At 38.4% G+C, this 18,598-nt stretch overlaps 1 protein-coding gene across 5 annotated transcripts in view; it reads left to right on the top strand.

Moving 5' to 3' along the window:
* Nucleotides 1–17,090, top strand: part of scn1lab (sodium channel, voltage-gated, type I like, alpha b) — a 56,300-nt gene extending 39,210 nt beyond the window's left edge. For 3 of the 5 annotated variants that reach the window (XM_067459115.1, XM_067459119.1, XM_067459118.1), the window contains exons 17-27: nucleotides 747–1,238; nucleotides 4,605–4,737; nucleotides 6,411–6,565; nucleotides 6,671–6,844; nucleotides 6,941–7,063; nucleotides 10,751–11,032; nucleotides 11,154–11,207; nucleotides 11,546–11,683; nucleotides 12,105–12,209; nucleotides 12,412–12,682; nucleotides 14,152–17,090. In XM_067459115.1, coding sequence (XP_067315216.1) covers nucleotides 747–1,238; nucleotides 4,605–4,737; nucleotides 6,411–6,565; nucleotides 6,671–6,844; nucleotides 6,941–7,063; nucleotides 10,751–11,032; nucleotides 11,154–11,207; nucleotides 11,546–11,683; nucleotides 12,105–12,209; nucleotides 12,412–12,682; nucleotides 14,152–15,344 — 3,120 coding nt within the window. In that variant the 3' untranslated portion in view covers nucleotides 15,345–17,090. Of the gene's footprint in view, nucleotides 1–746; nucleotides 1,239–4,604; nucleotides 4,738–6,410; nucleotides 6,566–6,670; nucleotides 6,845–6,940; nucleotides 7,064–7,856; nucleotides 7,861–9,097; nucleotides 9,133–10,750; nucleotides 11,033–11,153; nucleotides 11,208–11,545; nucleotides 11,684–12,104; nucleotides 12,210–12,411; nucleotides 12,683–14,151 lie in introns of all 5 variants that reach the window. The other 2 variants (XM_067459121.1, XM_067459120.1) reach the window with 2 other exon arrangements.
* The last annotated feature ends 1,508 nt before the right edge of the window (nucleotides 17,091–18,598 follow it).

The raw sequence follows: 18,598 nt of genomic DNA, 5'->3' as shown, positions 1-18,598 counted from the left end.
TGGCATTGGTAAGCTAAAATATTTTATTTTGCATGATGCCCCATGCATGCTGATAGGTGTCCACTGTAAGACCTCTGTTGAAGCATGAATTAAATTCAGCAAAGCATCATTTTATGTATTGTATTATGGACATATTTTATGTATTACTATAATATATAACTTGTCATATTGTAAAAAAGGATATATATAACAGTTTTTTTTCCATTACATTTCTTTTCTTTTTTGAGGTAAAGGTTTGGGGTCAGTAATATTTTTTAGTTTTTTCGTCTTTTATGCTCAACATGGCTGCACTTATTTGATCAGATATTATAAATACAGTGATATTGTAAAAACAAACAAACAAAAAAACAATTTAAAATAACTGTTTTCAATTTTAATATATTTTAAAATGTAATTTATTCCTCTGATCGGAAAGCTGAATTCAGCATCTTTACTCCAGATATTCACATGATCCTTTAGAAATCATTTCAGTATGCTTATTTAGTACTCAAGTAACATTTCTTATTATACCAACGTTGAAAGTATTTGCGGTCACTTTCGTCAATTTAATGCATTCTTGCCGGATAAAAGTATCAATTTCAAAACAAAATAAAACCTCCCAAACCTTCTTACCCAGACATTTCATTTTCTGAACTGGTTTCAAGAGATTCACCCACACATGCCATGATCATGTCTGAGTAGAATCCATTCATCTTACAGTGCTTGACCTTGCTGATTCTGAGAGTGTGTGTGCTGTTTTGTGCCAGGTGTTGAACCTGTTCCTGGCTCTGCTGCTGAGCTCTTTCAGCGCCGATAATCTTGCTGCCACAGATGACGACAACGAAATGAACAACCTGCAGATTGCCGTGGGCAGAATACATAAAGGTATCGCACTGGTCAAGTCGACTTTGCGCCAGTTCCTCCAAAGCCTTTGCCTGGCCAGCTCCAAACCATGTGCACTAGATGAAGAGAAACCCCTTGATGACCTCCACAGCGATGGCAAGGAGAACTGCTTGTCTAATCACGCTCCGGTGACCGTCGACCTCACTAAAGACTATCTGAAGGAGGGTTGCGTTTCTCCTGGTAACGGGGTGGAAGGTCACGTAAAGTATGGCATTGAAGAAGGCGACTACATGTCGTTCATACACAATCCCAGCCTCACTGTTACAGTACCGATTGCGGTGGGAGAGTCGGACTTTGAAAATCTGAACACGGAAGATTTCAGTAGCGACTCGTCTGACGTTGAGGGCAGTAAAGAGGTAAGCCGGATTTCTCAGACTAAACAGAAATTTCCCTTTTAATATGCATGAAACACAATTTTCTGAGTTTTTGTTTCAGTGTCGGAGAGAATTGCAATTTAACATAATGTAAAAAAAAGTCATTTTAATGGTTTATTTTTATTGATGTAGGTTTGTTTGTAATTCATCAGGAATCAATGTCTCTTTCCCTGTAGGGAACAAACAGTTGTGTTGAGTCATATTGCCATTGCATCATTCTCTGCTCAGAGCTACAGCCCATTACGTGTGTGTGTGTGTGTGTGTGCGCGCGTGCGTGCATGTGTGTGTGTGTGTGTGTGTGTGTGTGTTTACGTGTATGTGTTTTTACCGTACCATGGGCTTCAGGACAGTTTGACCCTGTTCATCTGCAGCTAGTTAAGACAAACCTCTGGGCACTGTAGCAGGTAGACTTACTGAGTATACTCATTATATAGCAGTACACGTTCTCATAAACACGCACTGTCTGGCACACACACAACCTTACACACACTCTAATGTGTATTATTTACGACCAACTGAGCAGGCACGACATCATGCATCCCAGACTATGAATGAGGCTGTTGAGGAAATTGCTAAATTCAGCATCCTTGCCCAGGGTGAAATTGAGTATGCTTAACTGTCTGTATGTTTGTGTGTGTGTGTGTGTCTGTTACTGTCTGGCTGTATGTGTGTGTTTGTATTCCAGCACATTTCCATGCTTTTCCTGCAGTACTGTCACTGTGCTTAAACTTTTTTCTCTCCCCTCTTCTAATTTGATTTATTTCTATATCTAATTTAAGTGGTTCAGTGTTGAAGTTGCAGACGTTATTATCCATGTTATGTGAAGTGTGTATCTCCTCTCTGTGTGTGACCTGTTATTGCAGCGTTATGACAGACGAACCCCAGGTTTTCTCTGAGAGAGCCCTGTAAGAGACTCACCTTCCTCCTCACCCACACTAACCATGGAGACTGCCTTTGTCATCTAAATCAGACCAAACTCTCGTCTCTCATTTTATCTCTCTTTTTGGATCGGATTGCCCTTTTGTTTTTCGTTTCTCAATGCCTGTGCCCTTCCCTTCCTCTTAAACAACCCTATTTTGCACCGAAGAGAGACAGCTGTCAGCCTTTTTGATTTGGTTTGTTGTTTTCTACATGACTTTGTGTTTCTGTTGTAGCACTGGGCTTCTTTTGCAGTACCTTCAGTCATACGGAATGAGCAAGATCATCATTTTACATCAATAGCCCATCGAACATCTTTCTGTTACATTAGCTTGTATGTTTCGTTTGTTTTTTTTTGTTTTTTTTTGTACAAGCTATCAGTGAGCAATCAGAGCTAAATTACTTGAAAACAGGAAGCGGTTGAGTGTGAACGTGAGTGTGTGTGTGTGAGGAGAGGTGAGCTTTGAAAAAAAGGAAACTTGAATTATTACTGTCAATGTAGAATTAGTCAATCTCTAAATGATCCATATTAGAATGAAGACAGCTAGTTGATCCAGCTACAAGCATGGTATAAACAGAGATTTATGATAAACAACTGCTTTTAAAAGTGCACTTATTGTGGTTTATCTTAACTTGGATATATTACACTTGAATTTTATATTCATATTAGATGGAAGATTATCACATTTTTATTTGCAAATATTATTGTCATATATTGCACTGTAAACTACTGCAATAGTGGGAATCTGTCTTCATTGCACTTCAAGGCATTTCTCAATCTGCTGAAGTGTGTAATTGCTAACTGCATTTATGTCATTTGTTGTTGCATATGCAATAAGGAGGTTCTGCTCTGTTGCAATCAAGCCAATGGTTAATTAAGAAAGATATTTGATGATAACGTCTTGACTTTTTGACTTCTGTGCCTCTGCCTCCTTATATTTGTCTGCCAATGAGATAGATCTATTCCTAATCGGATTTGAAGACATGAACTGGAAGTTAGGGAGTACCAGAGAGTAACAGGGGATTAGGAACCCAATCAGAGTGGTTCACCCCTTAGACTTAAATCCATCTATTAGACTTGCTTTAGATCCAACTTCAAAAAATATTTCAGATTAATGAGAGGCTTATTTAAAGATTAGAGATTCTACATTCAGTCTGGGTCAGGGCAGCTTGTTCAGGTTTGCTCAGCCTCTTATATTCCTACTGTGATTAAAATGTTAGAGACATTCTGGAAGATTCTGAAATTGCACACAGCATGCTTACATCATTCCCCCGCGCCGCATTAGCTGGGTGCCACGGCAACCAGCGCTCCAGCTCAGTTTTAGACAGCATCCGACTCTATGTATTTTTTAGCCCCTCTCTTTTTCTCTGACCGAAAGTTTTATCAAGTCAGCGGCTGCAAAATCGTCAGAAGCGTCGATATCTTTATGGCCCACAATTCGGTTAAGAAGTACACTGTGGTCAGGAATAAGGTGTCAAATAAAGAGTTTGTACCCACCACTTTAGGTGTACAATAACATCAAACAACATAATCTTAAATCATCAAATTTATTTATGGGAAAAGCTGTTGTGTTATTTTTCTGCAAAATGGCATTGTTTTTTTTTAACCTATGAACCCCTTTGAGTGTCTTAAGGGTAATGATGTCCTCCAGTAAAAATTGATAAGTAATATTGTTTTCCTCAGAACATATTACTCGCTATTCCCCTGTTAGGCTCTAGTTAAAGTCGTTTCCCCCAATCAAAGCTAATGAAATGCTGTCTCAGACTTAGCGTGTGGCTCTGGTGTTAGTTAACGCTAATGCGGCTCCCCTCCTCTTCAAACTGACTGGCGGACCGAAGCTTGACCACTGCTTAACGGAATGGACTTCCAGCCTGTGTTTTCATGTCAATCAAGGGATTGCACTCAATGGGGTGGGGTCATGTGATAATCTGAATCATGCCAAACTAAATGTTTTGGGATTATCCAATAGAAACCATTTATTTTTGGAAGGGGTGGGGAAAGGTAAGGGGTTGACATTGCACTGGACATGAAAATACTCAAAGCACTCAACATTTGATGACAAGATCACAAGCTTGGATGAGAAAAAAAAATGCACCTTGAGAAACAAAAAAACATGCATGAGGAAGGAATGAAGGCACGTCAAATGTACCCACAGCTGACTGTGAGATTATATACGGTAAAGCCAGAGACGTTTGTCTTCCTGCCTGGCTGCTAATTAGAAAATCAATTCACCGAATCAAATCAAACTCTAAATCCACGGGCTTGTAGGTACTTTTGAATGATATGAAACTGCATGAGACTGAGAATAACTGCAAAAGTAATCTGGAAGAGATGGTGTGCTTCAACCAAGCCTAATCTTTTGCGTGTATGTGTGTGTGTCTCTTTGCTTTCTTGTGTCTAACTGTGTGGCTGCATGGATGCCTGTGTAGAAGCTGCCTGTTGATACGGTTCTCAGTTCCTCAGAGGGGAGCACTGTGGATATTCGACCCCCTGGAGAGGGGGCGGAGTCAGTCGAGTTGGAGCCGGAAGAGTCCCTGGACCCAGAGGCCTGCTTTACAGAAGGTGTGTGTGTGTGTGTGTCTGTGTATATGTATATGTGTGTGTGTACAGATATATGGGGTTTATGAGGACACAAATATGTATAATGACGTGGGTATTACAACATAAACACAGTTTATGAGGTTTATGAACCAAATAGCTTAAAAAACATACTAACAAATTTTGAAATTCAAAAAATGCAGAACGTTTTCTTTGATGGATAGGTTTTGGGTAGGGTTAGTGTAGGGGGATAAAATATATGGTTTGCATAGTATAAAAATCATAACGCCAATGGAGTGTCCCCATAAATCACATATTCAAGAAGGTGTGTGTTTGTATGGTTCCCTACATTATGGCTATAAAATGCCCCTGCAATGACATTAACTAGTAATAAGGATTATTATTATTATTATTATTACTAGATAAAAAGGATAGTAATACTCGAAAAATGTTATCTTGTTGTGATAATTTTGGTCCCCCTAAGGAAAATTAAATGATTTTTGTTTTTGAAAATGTAAAAATGCTGAAAGTCTTCTGTAAGGCTTTGTGTTGATGGGTAGGGTTTGGGGATAGGATATAAAGTTTGCGTAGTATAGAAATCATTACGACAATGGAAAGTCCCCATAAAACCTGGAAACCCAACATATCCAGCTTGTTTGTCTGTAAAGAAAGATCTTGTCTCAACATGAAATTAAAACAGACCTTGTTACCTTATTATTTACATGTTCAGTATTTTATGAAACTATACCTTTGAAACTATTTTTATTTTTGGCTGATGATGTGCTGTGCCAGCTATTGGTAATGTTAATCATTAGCCTAAAAGCAATTTAGGCGTTAATTTATTTTAGGCCATTGATGTTGGTAACACAGCATTTCTAAATTATTGCTCATAGTTGACACACTAATTTAATGCCAATTAGGGCAAACAGGATTACTATTGGCATATGCCGTGATGGCCTTGTGGGTTAATTGAGCCTCAGCCTATACATTCTGGTCAAGGGGGCGGTAACACTCCTCAATCAACTGAAAACATTAATAATTACCACCTGACTCTATTGTGGTTTTGGAAAGGCCCTTTTCAGGATCAATTTATAATTAGTCCCAGCTTTTTTCATTTTGAATATTCCGTTTTACTCTGAAATACATTGTTACAAAATGAAACACTGTTATTTTAAACTTTTTATTTATCGAAGAATGCTGAAAAAAATGCACAAAGGTTTTTACAAAAATATGAGTCAGCACAAGTGTGTCAACAATAATACTGTTAAGAAATGTTTCTTGAACACCAAAACCAGCATATTAGAATGATTTCTGAAGGATCATGTGACACTGAAGACTGGAATAATGACTGCTGAAAATTTCCATCACAGAAATAAATTGTTGATCAAATAAATGCAGCCTTGATCAGCCGACCCCAAACTTTTAAACAATAGTGTTTGACCACCAGTTTCACATATCACATTTACAGTATTCACTACAGTAAAAAAGTGCTAGAGAGAAGGGTGAAGCCATGGATCTTTGACTAACATTACATTTTGACTTCAGGGGGGAAATTCTTAAAAGTACAATTTGGCCCATTTATGTCATATATAGTACCAAAGCTTTGAGAGTTTTGGGAGAGTGGACATTTTATACTGAGCTCAATTGTTATGCAGTCATCTCACATTAAGTGACTTTTCTCTGTATTTTTTTCTCAGGCTGTGTGGTGAGGTTTCAGTGCTGTCAGGTCGATGTGGAGAAGGGAAATTGGAAGAGTTGGTGGAATCTCAGGAAAACCTGCTTCATCATTGTAGAGCACAACTGGTTTGAGTCCTTTATCATCTTCATGATTTTACTCAGCAGTGGAGCATTGGTGAGCACCCACACACACTAGATACTCACCCACTCACAACCGCCCCCAATCTTTTTTACTACAAACATTTAACAAGTACATTTGTTGCTGTGTATGTGTGTTCAGGCTTTTGAGGACATTTACATCGAGCAGCGCAAGACGATAAAAACGGTGTTGGAATATGCGGATAAAGTCTTTACATATGTCTTTATTTTGGAGATGCTTCTGAAGTGGGTCGCTTATGGCTTCGTCAAATACTTCACTAATGCCTGGTGCTGGCTTGACTTCCTGATTGTTGATGTATGTATGGACCTACTGCTTTCCAGCTGTACAGTATGTGTGTGTTCTCTGGAGCTGCCTACAAATGTTCAATATATGATTGTGTTTGTTTTACAGGTGTCGTTGGTGAGTTTGGTAGCAAATGCTCTTGGTTACTCTGAACTAAGTGCCATTAAGTCTCTGAGAACACTGCGTGCTCTTAGACCTTTGAGAGCATTGTCACGCTTCGAGGGAATGAGGGTAAGACACTCATACAAACACACTCACGCATCATGTATGCCTTGATTTAACCAAGTAGGACATGTTCCTGGATGCCTAACCTTATTTCTAAGCTATACTTAACATTACAGAGTAATAATGGTGTGGTAAGAATTGGTGATGTAACAGTACACATTACAGTTAGGCTTATGGTTGAAATTCCGTGTTCTGTGCTTGGTACTTTGCAATTAGAAATGCACCAATTAGGAAATTCAAGGCTAAAATTAGAACTTTTTTTGCCAGTAATTAAGATTTAAATCATTGTTACATCAATTTATAGTTAAATTTAACTACTTTTACCTGGGTATCTTTTTTCAAAATCACATACTCTCTTTAACAGGTACTAAGTATGACCCACATGTGCACCAATAATGCAATTATTACTAATGATCAGAGTAAGGTCTAAATCGCAGGAGGATGTTTACATGACATGAGCAGAACACTTCACTCCAGAACAATTTTCATTATTCTGAATATTCTATAATAAGTATGGTTATACCACTCTCTGATAGGCATACAAAATACATGTTATGGGCCATTGTTTTAATCTACTCACATCAAATAAAAAAAATAAAACACCTTTTTATGGACGTACTGGATATTTGTCAGTGCCACGATAAACATCGCAATGCTGGGTTTGCTTATGCTGCTGTCACGTTCTTCGTGCCATCTGAATCAAGACACGGAGCAGAGACTGTGTAGCGATTTATGTTGATAGAGTTTAGTGATTTGGAGGAGAGAAAACTTCAGAATGTCACAGAATTCATTCATGAAGTTGTGTGAGCAATACAGAGCATCCGTGTATGTCCGTACACACGCACTTTGATCAGAGCTGTAATAATGCGATCAAGGTGTTTACATGCCTGTTTATTGCAATTAAAATCGGCATACACCACATAGTTTAATTATGAGCTTAATCAAATTATTTTGATCAAAGTATTACGTTTACATGAGGTACTTTAATCGCAATATTGCCAAAATCCCATTATAATCGCATTATGAGGGTGCATATAAACGCACTGATTGGCTCATAAATAGTTCACTTGGTTCATTATGCCTACTGAATGAATCAGCATTTTTGAACAAATCTCTTGAGGGAATAATTCAGTGACTTACTTTTTAAGTCACTTGTCACCACCTAGTAGCATAACGATGTAATTGATACAATCGTTAACGCGATTTTAAAAGTAACTCTCCTTTCCGTAGACATCAGTGTTTATATCCAAACTATAACTTTCCCAGTGCTTCTATGATAATTTTGAATATTTGTAACACAGATATAATGATACTGTATGATTGAAAAGACTGTTTATGAAGCTGTTTCATACCTATACATGATAATCGCTTTCTTTGGGTCGGCGACAACACACCGGAGCATTCAATTCTACGTTGGAAATTTTGTCAGAGGTTTAATAGACATAGCCGAATCGTTGTCATTTAGTAATGAGATTGGGTGTTTGAATAGAGATCACAGTCTTTTAACTATTAATCGTGGAGCTCGTGATTTTTTTTTTTCTTACACCCAGATGTATGTCAAAATATAGAAAAAATTGCTACTTTCGTTTCATCACGGCTTTACAGTTGCGGTACAAATCAGTAAGAATGTTGTCCCAGCCCTCAACCTCAGCCCTAAAATCTGATTGGCTCATTGCAGTGTTGTCCCAGGACCAAAGAAAATGTTGATCCTGTGTTGATCTGGAACATGTCCTACTTTAGAAAAGCCTTTTAAGAAGCATGCTTTCATACAAAAATACTGTTCAATTTTTAAGTGTTGTTGGGAAAATGTGGCCCTCTTGCATGCTTTTGGTAAATATTAATGAGGACATCCTATTTACATGAATAAGTGAATATTGTATGTTGACTGGTATTTTTAGACCTTTCTCTTTAGTGTGCATGCCTCTCTGCATGTGCCGTGGTGAGAGCTATTCTATTCTGATGATTCTGTGGTGGTTGTTGTGTTGTTTGTGACTTGACCTTACATTTCTTTCTCTGTTATGTGTCTCTTTTCATTTGCAGTAAACAATGTTGTGACGTCATCGTGTCTCCACAAGGTTTTTTTCTGTTTTCATTTTTTGTTTTTTCCACATTTTGGTAGCTCAAAGAGATGTGATACACCCTCTGCGAGATGTTTATATGTTAAAAGGTTATGCTCTGTGAACAAAATTGCAGTTGGTTAATAATTACAAAATAATGAGGTATTAGATATGAATAGTAGCTAATAATTATATCTAATACCTAAATAAATAGGTATTAATGCCGTTACATTATCCGCAAGAACAGAGAAAAAAATTGGATGTCCTTTTGTTCTCGCAGCTTGTTCTCAACACATCATCTGAGCAGAACTTTTTTCTTGTGGGTGTCTGAGAACTATTGTGTGATTGGTCAGAAATTTATAGTGGGCGGGGTTAATGCGGAGAAACAGAAATTCGGCACCTGCTTTTCTCGTGAAGTATGGAATGTCCTGGGCAGAACAAACTTTGTTCTTGTTCTTGCCACCTCGAGAAAATGAACACATTTCTTTGTTCTTTCGGAGTATGTACCAAGCTTTAGATATAAGGCAGACTGAATCAGAAATTAAATTGCTGACAAACCAACACATTAGCCATTCTTTAAAGGGTTAGTTCACCCAAAAATGAAATTAATGTCATTAATGACTCACCCTTATGTCGTTCCACACCCGTAAGACCTCCGTTCATCTTCAGAACACAGTTTAAGATATTTTATATTTTAGTCCCAGAGCATATGCAGTCAATGCACACTTTACTGTCCATGTCTAGAAAGGGAATGAAAACATCATCAAAGTAGTCCATATCTGACATCGGATAGTTAATTAGAATCTCTTGAAGCATCGAAAATACATTTTGGTCCAAAAATATCAAAACTATGAATTTATTCAGCATTGTCCTCTTCCGTGTTTCTCCAAAAAGATTCAAACGGTTAATGAATCAGTGAATCGATCAATGCTTGGGTTCGCCAATGTCACGTGATTTAAGCAGTTTGGCGGTTTGACGCGATTCGAACTGCTGAAATCCTGTGACATTGGTGACCCGAATCATTGATCGAGTCACACCGTTTGAATCTTTTTGGAGGAACGCGGAAGAGAAGACAATGCTGAATAAAATCAGGTTTTGATATTTTTGGACCAAAATGTATTTTCGATGCTTCAAGAGATTCTAACTAACTAACTGATGTCACATATGGACTACTTTGATGATGTTTTTATTCCCTTTCTAGACATGGACAGTAAAGTGTGCATTGACTGCATATGCTCTGGGACTAAAATATTAAATATCTTAAACTGTGTTCTGAAGATGAACGGAGGTCTTACGGGTGTGGAACGACATTAGGGAGAGTCATTAATGACATCAATTTCATTTTTGGGTGAACTAACCCTTTAAATGCTCCTTTGTATAAGCTAATTGGTCTTAATGGAGGATAATATATACTAAGCATTGCTAAACCCTGTTAACCATCTAAAACTCAGCTTATCATTTCCCAGAGTTGTATGTTAATCTATAGAAAATATCTATTTTTTTATTAGCACGTAAACCATCCACTATAGAAGTTTAGGAAGTTCATTGTAGTTTCCGCAGCTCAAGAGTTTTTGAGCATGATGTGAATATATGTTAAGATATTTGTGTGTGACATGATATATTTCTTTTTATCTAGGTTGTAGTGAATGCCCTGCTGGGAGCCATACCTTCCATCATGAATGTGCTGCTGGTGTGTTTGATCTTCTGGCTGATCTTCAGCATCATGGGGGTGAACCTTTTCGCTGGGAAATACTACCATTGCATTAATACCACCAACGAAGAAATGATTCCTACCAGTGTGGTCAATAACAAGACCGATTGCCTTGCACTGATTAAAAACAATGATACGGCACGCTGGAAAAACGTCAAAATTAATTTCGATAATGTGGGAGCTGGATACCTGGCACTACTGCAAGTGGTGAGTGAGCTGAACTCGTGGCCCGAATATGATTAATGTTATGCTAAGTATGAGGTTGTCTGCTGTAGTATATTCATGCTATTTATTGATTATTGACATTGATTTTGTTCTGTTCCACAAGGCCACATTTAAAGGATGGATGGACATCATGTACGCAGCTGTAGATTCTCGTGATGTAAGTGTTTCTCTTCACTACAGTGTTCAGATCTTTGAAAGCCATTTTAAACCATTCAAATTGCAATGTTACTTTCAAACCACCTTTGACTCTTATCCATAGTTCCCTGTCACTTGCATTCTTTTTTTGAAGTAAACACAAACTAATTAAAAAAAACTAGTAAGTGTGGCTTAATTAATTCCTCGTGGGATAAAAAATCTCACATATCCTATGGTTGTTAGAGTCTATACAATACATAGACAACTGTGGTTAGTTTACTAATCTAGATTAAGTTATTTGTAATGCACATCAGTAATGTGAATGTGTAATATGAATACAAAATGTTCTTGTTCTTGCAGTTGGAGCAACAACCTGAATATGAATCGAACCTATACATGTACCTGTACTTCGTCATCTTTATTATCTTCGGCTCCTTCTTTACCCTTAACCTCTTCATTGGTGTCATCATCGATAACTTCAATCAGCAGAAGAAAAAGATAAGTATTTAAAAGGAGGGAGGTGAATTTAAACACCTTAATATAATGTAAGATGCATTTCTGTTAAGACCTTAGTTTGTGTTTAGTACAAGTGATGAGGAATATTAAGCAAACTCCAATATGAAGCCTTAAATCAACCTCTGTGCTTTTCAGTTTATATTCAAAGAGATGTAATGGGATATGTACACAGTCTGTGGTTTTGGTTAGTAACACAATACCTTATTGAACTGGTTTTGTTTGTAAAACACAATGGTTGTCCATTGAGCGATAAATAGCACCTTGTATGGGCTGAACTGCCTCTTTGACATTTTCTGAGGTTCAAGGGTGAAAGTTGAAGGCCTGGTTGCATTATGTTGCTTTGTGACACATAATGAATTGTATGGTTCATGGTTGTAACCAGTCTTCTGTATTTGCTCTTTACCTGGGAGGTCAGGATATCTTCATGACCGAAGAACAGAAGAAATATTACAATGCCATGAAGAAACTCGGATCTAAGAAGCCTCAGAAGCCAATTCCCAGGCCTACGGTATGACACACACACACACACACACACACACACACACACACACACACACACACACACACACACACACACACACACACACACACACACACACACACACAGCTCTTTGTAACTTTGCATTGTTTTTATAACAAAATTAATCATAACATAATTTTCTATATATGACGGATTTACTATATGATGATTTCTCTGTACTTCCCTCTAGAACAAGTTCCAAGGCCTCGTCTTTGACTTCATCACCAAACAAGCCTTTGACATTGTCATTATGATCCTGATCTGCTTGAACATGGTGACCATGATGGTGGAAACCGACGACCAGACAAAGGACATGGATGATATTTTGTACTGGATAAACCTGGTTTTCATCGTCCTCTTCACAGGAGAATGTGTGCTCAAGATGATCTCCCTGCGGCACTACTACTTCACCATTGGCTGGAATGTGTTTGACTTTGTAGTGGTGATTCTGTCAATTGTTGGTAAGAGATTCTTGGAGGTTCTACAGACATAAAAATACAGCAACACTTCAAAGATTTAGGCCAGCTACATACTTTATGTAAATATTATGTACATGTTGTTCCTTTATTGCAGTAAAAATGCAGTCACATAAACTGTTAATAAACACATAAACTGCGAATTATTGCAGATAAAATCAATCATTTCAATAGTAATCCATTCGATTAGGAATTTCTGATTCAGGTCTGTCACAGCTGCTTGATTTAAAAGTGACTTCCGTGTCAGTTGTGATTCTTATATTGCAACACTTGACAATATAATTTTTTGGCTCATAAAATGTTGCACTCTTATTGATCTGAAAGAGAAACCTGACAAAAGAAGATGGTTTAGGCTATTGTCTGCAATAGTTATTTACATTTCTTTGCAGTAATGCAACAATGCTATTTGTAGGGGTCGGGAACCTTGACCAGAGAGACATTTTTTTATATTTTTGGTTAATGCATTTATTAAAAACATGCTTTTTTCAATAATATTTCAACAGTAGTGATTACTAGGTCCATAACTAAAAACTAACAAATATGCAGAAACAATAAATAAGTTGCAATATGGATTTTTGAGTTATAAATCTTCGTGTATGTGAACGCACACAGTGCTTAGATCTACTGTGTTTATGTGAATACTCGAAACAGATAATGCATTCAAGATATATTTCTGTGTTTATTTGGCCGTTTAGGCGCGCAACCAAATACAAAGGCTATGCTTGTCCGTGTTGCGCTTGGATCACATGCACAGCATCCTGCCAGTAATTCAGTTGTGTTTCATGACTTATCACACTTTTATTATTTATTTTAGTCAACTGAAATCTGCGTAGATAATCATAAATACGACGACACATTTATTTATCAGAAGGGTCTCTGCGGCAAAAGCGAAAGTACAAGCGGGTGAAATGTTTCGAAATGTCTCTGCACGGCAAAGCACCATTTTCAATAAAAAGGATTGGCCTATATTTAAGTTTTTATAACCTACTTTTACATTTTCACTGTTGTTCTGAAAATGGCTTTCTGTTACTGTAAACAAGCTGCAGCTGCTTGAATCCCAGTGCAGGAGTTGTAGGTTGCCACAGAAGCGTACGTGGTTAGTTGGTTGATGTCACGACTCGTGTCACTCACAAACAGCACTGAACACGTGTGGCCGGTACAACTCGAATATTATATTCTTATTCTTATATGAATATTTATATTCTTTGGTATAAACGTCGGTAGGCTGTGCAATAAGGGAATTTTTCTGCAAAGAGTAAATCTCTGTTAATGTGTTAAAAAAATATATATTAATTTTGAAGACCTGGCAAGCCACATTATTTTTGTCAAAAAAACATAGGTTCTTGACCCCTGGTGTAGCGTATGCTTTGACCCTACCGCAGATATTGTGTTGTATAAAAATAATGGATTCCTGTGATCACTTATTGGACTTGTTTTTTGTTTTTTTTTGTCAGGCATGTTCCTCTCTGAGATGATTGAGAAATATTTTGTTTCGCCAACCTTATTTCGAGTCATCCGACTTGCCAGAATCGGTCGTATTCTTCGTCTCATCAAAGGGGCCAAAGGCATTCGTACTCTCCTGTTTGCCTTGATGATGTCACTTCCTGCCTTGTTCAATATTGGCCTCCTTCTCTTCCTGGTCATGTTTATTTATGCCATCTTTGGAATGTCCAACTTTGCCTATGTGAAGAAAGAGGCTGGGATTGATGACATGTTTAACTTTGAGACATTCGGGAACTCGATGCTTTGCCTGTTCCAGATCACCACTTCTGCAGGATGGGATGGCCTCCTGGCACCCATCCTGAACAAGCAATATCCGGATTGCGACAGCGAAACTGAGCACCCAGGCAGCTCATACCGCGGCAACTGCGGAAACCCCTCGGTCGGCATCTTCTTCTTTGTGAGCTACATCATCATCTGCTTCTTGATTGTGGTGAACATGTACATCGCTGTGATCTTGGAGAACTTCAGTGTAGCCACAGAGGAGAGTGCCGAACCACTCAGTGAGGACGACTTTGAAATGTTCTACGAAGTCTGGGAGCGATTCGACCCCAATGCTACGCAGTTTGTGGAGTACAACAAGCTCTCTGACTTTGCGGATGCTCTGGATCCTCCGTTGCGCATTGCAAAGCCAAACAAGATCCAGCTCATTGCCATGGACCTGCCCATGGTGAGTGGTGATCGCATCCACTGCCTGGACATCCTGTTTGCCTTTACCCTGAGGGTACTGGGAGAGGAGGGCGAGATGGATGCCCTGAGGGGACAAATGGAGGATCGTTTCATGGCCTCCAATCCCTCCAAAGTCTCCTACGAGCCCATCACGACAACCCTTCGGAGGAAACAGGAGGAGATGTCGGCCTCCATCATTCAAAGGGCCTTCCGACGGTACCGTATGAGGCAAACAGTAAAGAAAGCCTCTAAAGCATATCGGCAACAGCTGCAGGATGGGTTGCGTATCCCGGAGAAAGAGGTGCTTGTCATTGGAAAGTTTCAAGAGAACTCTGCATCGGATAAAACGGATATGACTCCCTCTTCTGCCTCTCCACCATCTTATAACAGTGTGGCCAAGTCAGAGAAAGACAAATATGAAAAAGAGAGGAGAGAGAAGGAGGACAAAGCAAAAGATGCAAGGGAACGAAAAAAATGAATGAGGGACTGAAACAGAGACTATTCTTTTCAACTGAGACACTGTTTACAGAGTGGAACACGAGTACCGGGGGGCAATTCACCTCAAGCGGTTTTGGAACTAATGCCAAACTGAGTGTGTGTGGAGCGGAGTGTGTGTATGTGCGTGTGTCTAGACTGTAGTGTGTGTGCCCACCGAGCTAGCCTTAGGGTGCATTTATGGTGTTGACGGAAAGCGTTCATTCAAGGACAGTGCCAGTGTCGACACGACAAACACACGCACACACACACACTTGAGTATGACTGTTGAATCCCTAAGGACATTGGTGTGAAGCAAAATGGCAAGTATAGAGTGGTGTGTGAGTTTGTCTTTTAGTTTTGAGTGTTGTCACACAATCCTGAGGACTAAAAGAAACTGTTATAGTCATCAGTAGCTAGTGCTAACACTACCGCTGGTGTCTTTCTTATTGAATGGCGTATTATATACCTGCACATTTTTGTTAGCTCATTTTTTTTATCATGTTGAACTTTTCTACTCATAGGTTTGATTGTCTGAACTACTTCATTTAAGGGCACGTCTGTGGAAGGGTCGGGGAATGTCGATCATATCTGGTAGTGAATTATCTGAACGCTCCTATAACGGGACCTCATTTACTTAAGCGTATGCCGAACAAATCACACACACAAACACACACACATATACCAGTAGGTTCCAAGTGCTACAAAATCAATCACTCAGTAAGCTGAGAGCAGAATGCTACTGTACTAATCAGGACTTTAACACATAGAATGTTTTTTATTATTATTTATGGATTGAGATGTAGACCTGTCTGCACTGCCTTACGGAACACAAACACAAAAATGGATTGATTGATAGATTGATTGATAGATTGATTGATTGAACATAATCGTCCACTGTTGATAGGAGAATGAGCCAAAATCAGTTTTTCAATCAGTTTGAATTTGTCAAAATGTATTTGATTTAAAAACCATTGATCAATGTTCTGGGTTCAATACATGTTAAGCTCAAATGACAGCATTTGTGCCACAAAAAAGCACTTACAATGAGAGTACAAATGGCCAAGCAGAGCCACATGTATAGTAGGACCACAAAACTATTATATTATAGAATATGATATGATATATTATAGATTACACAAGCATTAACATGAGACGAATGTGATAAAATTGTGTACTCATCTTGTCTGTTATATTTTAAATCTGTTTGTAAAGCCTGTAACTCAATGAAATTTTGCACAATATCTGCACAAAGACACCAAGGGAGGTGATTACCAGATTTAGACAGACCAATTACCAGACAGACCAAATTAGCAGATTTTTATTTCTATCTTAAAAGGGCCAAGATTTAATGTAACGGTTCAAAAACATGAGCTACATCTTGGCATGCAAACCCTGTTTACTTCTGTTGGTAGTGTCTTGCTCTAACCCTGTTTTTTTATTTTTTATTTTAGGGACTTGACATTATTTACAGTGGTAATCAATATTATGCAACAAATGCTGTTGATTGAAGCCTAAAAAATCTTTTAGTTTGTACACCACAGATGATGGCAAATACGAGACATGTATCCACACCACCCCTCCGTGAAACGACTGTAATGTCAACAGACTTCGGATAGCCTGAATGTACACTCACTGGTGAACGTGATAGGAAATGGCGATGTAACCCTACTGAATGTCTCTACCAGACAGCCACATGTCTCACCTCCTCATTTTATTTTGAACAAAAAAAAAAAAAAAAAAAAGCATATATATATATATATATATATATATATATATATATATATATATATATATATATATATATATATATATATATATATATATATATATTAGTGCTTTCAAATCGATTAATCGCATCTAACATTTATATATATTTTATATATATATATATATATGTGTGTGTGTGTGTGTGTGTATAAACAGTGGGTACGGAAAGTATTCAGACCCCCTTCAATTTTTCACTCTTTGTTATATTACAGCCATTTTCTAAAATCATTTAAGTTATTTTTTTTCTCATTAATGTACACACAGCAACCCATATTGACAGAAAACAGAATTTTTTACATATTTCAGTTTTTCTTTTTGAATAAATCTGCAAAAATCACATGGTCCTAAGTATTCAGACCCTTTGCTCAGTATTTAGTAGAAGCATCCTTTTGATCTAATACACCCATCGAGTCTTTTTGGGGAACATGCAACAGGTTTTTCATACCTGGATTTGGGGATCCTCTGCCATTCCTTTTTGCAGATCCTCTCCAGTACTGTCAGGTTGGAGAGTAAATGTTAGTGGACAGCCATTTCCAGGTCTCTCCAGAGATGCTTAATTGGGTTTAAGTCTTGAGCACTCTGGAGATGGTTTTCGTCCAGGATATCCCTGTATTTGGCTGCATTCATCTTTCCATCGATTGCAACTAGTCCTCCTGTGTCTGCAGCTGAAAAACACCCCCACAGCATGATGCTGCCACCACCATTCCTTACTGTTGGGACTGTATTGGACAGGTGATGAGCAGTGCCTGATTTTCTCCACACATACCGCTCAGAATTAAGGCCGAAAAGCTCTATCTTGGTCTCACCAGACCAGAGAATCTTATTTCTCACCATCTTGGAGTCCATCAGGTGGTTTTTTTTAGCAAACTCCATGCAGACTTTTATGTGTCTTGCACTGAGGAGAGGCTTCCGTTGGGCCACTCTGCCATAAGTGACTTTCCAATGATGGTTGACTTTCTACAACTTTCTCCCAACTCCTGACTGCATCTCTGAGCTCAGCCACAGTGATCTTTGGGTTCTTCTTTACCTCTCTCACCAAGGCTCTTCCCCCTGATAGCTCAGTTTGGCCAGACGGCCAGCTCTAGAAAGGGTTCTGGTCGTCCCAAACGTCTTCCATTTAAGGATAATGGAGGCCACTGTGCTCTTAGGAACCTTAAGTGCAGTAGATTTTTTTGTAACCTTGGCCAGATCTATGCCTTGCCACAGTTCTGTCTCTGTCCATGATTCTCATTTGCTCTGACATGCACTGTGAGCTGTAAGGTCTTATATAGACAGGTGTGTGGCTTTCCTAATCAAGTCCAATCATCAAACACAGCTGGACTCAAATGAAGGTGTAGAACCATCTTAAGGATGATCAGAAGAAATAGACAGCACCTGAGTTAAATATGTGAGTGTCACAGAAAAAGGGTCTGAATACTTAGGACCATGTGATATTTCAGTTTTTCTTTTTTAATAATCCTGCAAAAATGTCAACAATTCTGGTTTTCT

The sequence above is a fragment of the Pseudorasbora parva genome, chromosome 12 (assembly GCF_024679245.1).
Source record: "Pseudorasbora parva isolate DD20220531a chromosome 12, ASM2467924v1, whole genome shotgun sequence".
Classification (NCBI taxonomy): domain Eukaryota; kingdom Metazoa; phylum Chordata; class Actinopteri; order Cypriniformes; family Gobionidae; genus Pseudorasbora; species Pseudorasbora parva.
The sequence above is the reverse complement of the archived record's forward strand: the minus strand, read 5'-3'. Positions and strand labels throughout refer to the sequence as shown.